At 37.2% G+C, this 7,598-nt stretch overlaps 1 protein-coding gene across 1 annotated transcript in view; it reads left to right on the forward strand.

Moving 5' to 3' along the window:
* Dnah9 (dynein axonemal heavy chain 9) overlaps window positions 1-5,343 on the forward strand; it is a 328,584-nt gene extending 323,241 nt beyond the window's left edge. Inside the window, exon 69 of the mRNA XM_076870265.1 lies at window positions 5,116-5,343. Coding sequence (XP_076726380.1) covers window positions 5,116-5,343 — 228 coding nt within the window. The remainder of the gene's footprint in view (window positions 1-5,115) is intronic.
* Window positions 5,344-7,598: the final 2,255 nt, after the last annotated feature.

The following is a 7,598-nucleotide window of genomic DNA, read 5'->3' on the forward strand; positions in this document are numbered from 1 at the left end:
GAAAAGATAGTCAAGAATTCTATACACAGCAAAACAAAAATGAAGAAATAAGACGTTTCCAGGATGGAGAAGAGAGAAATAGGAATTTGTCACTAGCAGACCATCCTTCCAAGAAATACTAGAGGGAAATAAGAGTACAGGAAGGGAATGGGGGAGAGAGGAGGGAAGGGAAAGGGAAACTGGGGACTGAATTAGAACAATTTATATTCCATGATTTTATAATTATATCAAAATGAATCCTAATGTTCTGTATAACTGAAAAAGAACCAGTTAATAAATACTAAAGGGAATCCTTCAGGTTGAAACAAGAGAACACTAGACAGTAACTCAAGTCCACCTGAAGAAAAAAGTATATGAATGCACTTTTAATTTATAACCTTTATTTTTCTCCTGTCTGAGTTAAAGGACAACTGTATAAGGCAATAGTTATAAATCCGTGTTGACAGGCATAAAATACATATATAAATAAATATAGAACTTGAATGATGAAAACAACCCAGAGGGAGGGAATGAAGCAAGGATTTATATACTATTGAAATTAAGTTGGAATTAATCTGAGGTATACTGTTATATGTTGAATGTTTATTATAATCCCCAAGGCAACCACTGTGAAATAATTTTATAGTGAATTAGAAAATATCTATGAACATGAAAGAAGACTAATGTAAGAATTGAGGAATAAAAGCAAATACCAAAGTAGCAGACTTAAGTCCTATTTGATCAGTAATTACATTAAATATAAATGGACTAATTTATAATGAAAAGGCAGAATGAAATTTGTTCTTTTTAGTTACACATGACAGTAGAATGCCTTTTGGCATATCATACATACATGGAGTATAACTTCCCATTCTTGTGGTTGTACATGATGTGGAATTACACTGGTAGGGTATTCATATGTAAACATACCACATTGTGCTTTATATGTACCACATTTTCTTTATTTGTGGAAGAGCACCTAGGTTGCTTCCATAGCTTAGCAATTGTGAATTGAGCTGCTATAAACATTGATGTGGTTGCATCACTATAGTATGCTGATTTTAAGTCCTTTGGGTATATGCCAAGAAGTGGGATAACTGTATCAAATGGTGTTTCCATTCCAAGTTCTCTGAGGAATCTCCATAGTGCTTTCAAGGGTAATTGCACCAATTTGCAGTCCCACCAGTAATGTAGGAGTGTGCCTTTTTTCCCCACATCCTCACCAACATTATTGCTTGTGTTCTTGATAATTGCCATTCTGACTAGAGTAAAATGAAATTTCAGTGTAGTTTTAATTTGCATTTCTGTAATTGCTAGAGATGTTGAACATTTTTTAATATATTTTCATATATTCATATTTTTTCTTCTGTGAAGTGTCTGTTCATTCAGTTCCTTTTCCCATTTATTGATTGGGTTATTTGGGGTTTTGTTTTGTTTTGTTTTGTTTTGTTTGGTGAGTTCTTTATGTATCCCAGAGATTAATGCGCTGAGGTGCAAGTGGTAAAGATTTTCTCCCATTCTGTAGGCTCTCTTTTATGTTCTTGACTGTTTCATTTGCTGTAAAGAAGCTTTTTAGTTTGATAAAAATCCCATTTATTGATTCTTTATTTTACTTCTTGTACTTTAGGAGTCTCATTGAGGAATCCAGTTCTTAAGCCAACATGATAGAGATTTGGGCCTACTTTTTCTTCAAGTAGGTGCAGGATCTCTGGTCTAATGCCTAAGTCCTTGATCACCTTTGAGTTTAATTTTGTGCAGGGTGAGAGATATAGGTCTAATTTCATCTTATTACACATGGATTTCCAGTTTTCCCAGCACCATTTGTTGAAGAGGCTATCTTTTCTCCAATGTATGTTTATGGTGCCTTTGTCTATGTGAGATAACTGTATTTATGTAGGCTTGTATGTATGTCTTCTATTCTGTATAATGGGTCTTCATGTCTGTTTTGGTACCAATACTATGCTGTTTTTCTTACTATAACTGTAGTATAATTTAAGATCTAGTATTGTGATGCCTCCTACTTCACTTTTCTTACTAAGGATTGCTTTGGCTACTCTGGACCTCTTATTTTTCCAAATGAATTTCATGACTGCTTTTTCTATTTCTGTGAATGACATAATTGGAACCTTAATAGGAATTGCATAATTCTTTATAGTGCTATGGCCATCTTGACAATATTAATTCTGCCTATCCAAGAACACATGAGATCTTTCCATCTTCTAAGGTCTTCTTCAATTTCTTTCTTTAGTGTCCTGTAGTTTTAATTGTAGAGGTCTTTCACCTCTTTGGTTAGATTGATTCCCAAATATTTTATTTTCTTTGAGGATACTGTGAATGGGATAGTTTTCCTAATTTCTTTTTCATTTAATTCATCACCAATGTATAGGAACACAATTGATTTATGGGTGTTAATTTATATCCTGCAACTTTGTTAAATTCATTTGTGAGTTCTAGGAGTTTTCTGGTATAGCTTTTGGGTCTTCTAAATAAAAAATCATGTTGTCAACAAATAGGGATAATTGAGTTCCTCTTTTCCTATTTGCATCTCTTTAATTTCTTTCTCTAATTGTTCTGGCTAGAGTTTCCAGGACTATGTGAATAGAAGTTACAAAAGGGCATCCTTGTCTTGTTCCAGTTTTCAGAGGGAATACTTTCAATTTTTCTCCATTTAGAATGATAGTGACCTTGGACTTAGCATATATAGCTTTTACAATATTGAGATATGTTCCTACTACCCCTAGTTTTTCTAGTGTTTTGAATGTGAGTGAATGTTGTAGTTTGTCAAATACTTTTTCTGCAACTATTGAGATAATCATGTGATTCTTGTCTTTAAGTCTACCGATGTGATTAATGTTTATTTATTTCCATATGTTGCACCAAACTTTCATCTCTGAGATGAACCCCCCTTGATCATGGTGTACTACCTATATGTATATTTTTGAGTGCAATTTGCCAGTATCTTATTAAGAATTTTGCATCTATGTTCATTAAGGATATTGGTCTCAATTTTTTTTCCTTGATGTGTCTTTGTCTGGTTTTGGTATCAGGGTGATACTAGATAGATATCTATGAACATGAAAGAACACTAGTGGAAGAATGAGGAACAAAAGCAAATACCAAAGTAGCAGACTTAAGTCCTATTTGATCAGGAATTACATTAAATATAAATGGACTAATCCTCATATTGAAAAGGCAGAATGAATTTTAGAAACCAAATGATAAACCCACACATGATCCAATTGTATGCTGTTTATAAGAGACATTTAAGATTCAAAGACACAAATGGGTTGAAAGTAAACAGATGGAAGAAAATGTGCTATGAAAAGCAGTAACCAAAAAAAGAGCTAAGGGACTAAACTATTATCAGATACAGTAGACTTTATAAGACAAACACTGTTACATTCCTGGAGAAAATGTAGGAGAGAGAAATTAGAGACAAAGTAGGATATTTTATGACAAAAAGGTCAAGCCATCAAGAAGATAAAATGACTATAAACATATAAGCACCTAACAAAAGATCCCTCAAAATATATGAAACAGAAGCAAACAGGATTGAATATCCAGTTCAATCAGTGCTAACGGTAAATGCTAATGGTTACAGAGTTTCTTTGGGGGGTGATAAAAATAATCTTGAATAATGATTGCTAATGATTACACAGCTTTGTGAACATGTTAAAAACAATAAATTTTAAACTTAAAGAGGATTAGTTTTAGCCAAATGTGGTGGTGGGGGGGGCATACCTGTAAATGCAGCTACTCAGAAGGCCAGGGTAGTAGGATCACAAGTTTGAGGCCAACCTAGATAGTTTAGTGATACCCTGTCTCAAAATAAAAAATAAAAATGTGGGTATAGCTTGGTGGTAGAGATCCTTGGGTTCAATACCCAACACCAAGAACAACAACCAAAAAAATTGAAAGGGGTTGGTTTTAGAGTATGCAAAAAAAAAAAAAAAAAAGTTCTATTCCTGCTCTTACTGCTAATCATAAACACTCAATTTTGTAGGACAAGGGGGCCCCCACCGCTCATTTTCATTCTGGTACTCACCATGCCTTGTATCAGCCTCTAAATGAACTGAAAAGGCATGTCTTTCCCTTTAAATAAACTTCCTGAAAACAAACCAAACACTGTCTACAACATAAGGGTCTCACATGACATAACACAACTTGGACAGCATTAAGGAATCTGTGAATCACTCTGGATCATCATCTTCCAAAGAGCATCTATGAGATGAACAGACTATGAAAAAAAAAAAAAGTGGGTGGGAGGGTTCCTGTGGTCCTGTTTAGAAAACACCAGGTTAAATATAGTTAAAGTATTCATCTTTACGGCAAGAACTTCTTGCCTTCAGTGTGCCAAGTGTACATTATCGAGCTTCAAGTACATCTCAATGGTGTGATAAGCACCATTTCCCAAATTTATTCAACTAAGGGACTCTCTTTTTCCTCAGAACATTTCTCAGGACTAGTAGGAAAAACTCAAGTCAACTAGATAACTCTATTGAGACATCTCAGAAAATCATAGGGAGTTGAGTGAGTTGAGTTGAGTTCAGTGGTAGAATGCTACAAGGATGGAAGAAAACTCTAGGGAGGCTCCATCTGGAAAGTTAAAATGGTTATATCTTTATTATATGATTAAAGTCAGATTATATCTCTCTCTCTGCTCAAAAAGTTGACATAATCTAGAAGTGGATGAAATCGCATATGAAACTGGAGACGCAGAAACAGCACATAATCAAAGCCTTAAGAGCTAAAGCATTTGCACAGTTAGCATCTGTGTCTTCATCCTCTTTAAATTCCCAACACCTAGTATGACATCCGTCAAACAGCTGCACTCAATAGTCTTAAAAAAAAAAAATGAATGAAAAAACTAGGGCAAAGTCAAGCACCAATAATAAATAAAAAACTTCTGGAACTCTATATCAAGAGGTGACTTTAGCCTGAAAAGATAGAAATGCATTTTCCCAGTATCAGATGCCTTCCACCGTGGGTGACTGAGAGAATCCAGAAGAGCGCAGGCAGAAAGGCAGCCAAGGACATCCCATTCTCTCGTTCCTTGTATCTTCTAACGGAAGCAAGGATGGCTGGCTGGGCTCTGGGTCTGATCTAAGACGGTTCTTCTCATGTTCTTATCCTCAGGCTGGGATCATTACAGAGGCAAAGCTGAAGGACCTGACACCCTCCATGCCTGTGATGTTCATCAAGGCCATTCCTGCAGACAAGCAGGATTGCCGCAGTGTCTATTCTTGTCCAGTGTACAAGACTTGTCAGCGGGGACCCACTTACGTGTGGACTTTCAACTTGAAGACTAAGGAAAATCCTTCCAAGTGGGTTCTAGCTGGGGTAGCCTTACTTCTCCAGATTTAGCTTTCTGAGAAAACAAGAAAAGACGGTAGGCCAGAGGCTCCCTGACAGACAGGTGGGAGAGGGGTTACCACAGACACTTAGATAAGAAATCACAAGCACTCAACTTCTGCGGGATTCCCCTATGGGATATGAGAGAAGGGTGCCTAAAAGTGAAGCTGAGCTGGCTTTTGGGCCCGGGAACTCTGGTAGGAGAATTTGTAGTACTGAACCTCTTCTAATAAAGTGATTTATTCTTCAACTGTGTCTAGTCCAGACTTTTGAGAGTTTCTGAGTCATCAGGGATTAGGAAAAGTCCAAGAGAAACAAGCCACAAACACAAGCCCTGTTACATGATGCTACTATCCTCAATGCTGTAGCTCCCAAGGACCCCAAGCAGAATTGGCACCACCTGTGAATCAGCATCTCCATCTTCTTTAGATGTCTGGGTGATTTGCCTGCATATTATAGAAATACTACACTTGATTAGAGGGTCACCCAAATTTTTCTGTAAAGAGCCAGATAGCAAATATTTGAGGGTTTGTTTGCAGGTCATATTTTCTGTTTCAACTACTCTGCCACTGTAGCACAAATGCAGCCTAGACAATATGTAAATGAACAGGTGAGGCTACATTCCCATGAACCTTACAGAAACAAACAACGGGTCATTTTAATGATCCCTGCTGTAAAGGCTAAGGGAAGTACATATGTGATGTTGATCTTTATTAATGCACATATCTACTGTTTTTGTCTAACCCCTACAATTTTGTGAGGATACAACTGTGAACAAGCAAGCAGGATGTTTCTCTGTATCTCTATTATTTTGAGATCACTTAAGAGGGAGAAACTCTTCCTCTAATAGATGAGTTTTCACGACTCCAAGAGGCTATTTGGTTAAGAAAAGTCTGGGAGGCTTTCCTCTGGGATCATTATTGCTTCATATTCTTGCAGACTTTATTATTATTATTAACTGCTACTTAATACAGTGGTTCTTAAACTAGAGCAGGTATTAACAAGTCCTCCAGGGAACTGAGAATTTCTGATTTCATAGCCTTAACAAAATGACACTGCTGCTGGTCTGGAGGCCATACTTTGAGAACTGGATTTAAAACACCAAATTGGGCTGAGGATGTGGCTCAGTGGTAGTGTTTGCCTGGCACAAACAGGCCCTGGGTTCAATTTCTAGCAAAACACAACACACACACACATAACCCAAGTCCCATAATTCTATAAATCACTGTTATGCAACATATAGAATCTAGTGCCAAATTTTTCCATGATTTTCCTGCTTTCTTCCCTACAGATCTGCCTCCCCTTAAGTGGAGTTTTACTCCTCATCTTCATGCTATAACGGAGTTAACAAATTGCTCTTGGACTCCAGGAACTCTAACTGAAATTGTGTCCCTCCTCCCCAACAACTAGTACTTCCCATTATTTACCAACATCCTCTAGTTTCCTTCGTATTGGTTAACCTGTCTTCAGAGAAACCGCTCTGCCCTTCTCATTAGCATCATTGCTCCTGACCCTCACCAAAACAGGGCAAGAGGGCCCCTTGAGAACACTAAGGTGGTTGAGGAGAGACATCTCACTGTAATGAAAGCAGGACACTTTGAGGCAGGCAGTTTTCGAAGACAAGGACAGTGGATGGGTTAGATAGATATGTTAATAAACCTCCAGACAGTATTAAAAACTAGATCAATACTATCGATTTCTTCCTAACACCTACTGGCAAAATAAGATAATAAAGATCATTTTAAAGCATAGAGCACAGTAGCAAATAAGACAAACCAAGTAGCATGCTGGGAGAAAAAGAGGAAGTTTGAGGCACATGATCGAGTGGCAGGGAGATTCAAAAAAGGCATACCAAAGACAGATATAGCTGAGAAAAAGTTGTGCCCAGCACTGGTCCTGCACTCATGGCCTGAACTATAGTGGAGCACTTTCCTATTGGTGTGCTGAAACATTACAAACTTGTAGGTTTATATGGGCTGGTCCTGAAGATCAACTCCCACTTACATTCTTCAATGGAAAAATATGTTTGGAGGATAGGACATGGTAGTCCACACCTATAATCCCAGCAGCTCGAAAGGCTGAGGCAGGAAGATCCCAAGTTCAAAGCCAGCTTCAGCAATTTAGCAAGGTAACAAGGTAACTTAGTAAGACCCATCTCAAAAAAAAAAAAAAAAAAGCAAATTAAAAAGGGCAAGGGTTATGGCTCAGTGGTTAAACACCCCAGGGTTTAACTCCCTGTACAAAAAAACACCAAAAAATATGTTTTG

The sequence above is a fragment of the Callospermophilus lateralis genome, chromosome 11 (assembly GCF_048772815.1).
Source record: "Callospermophilus lateralis isolate mCalLat2 chromosome 11, mCalLat2.hap1, whole genome shotgun sequence".
Lineage (NCBI taxonomy): Eukaryota > Metazoa > Chordata > Mammalia > Rodentia > Sciuridae > Callospermophilus > Callospermophilus lateralis.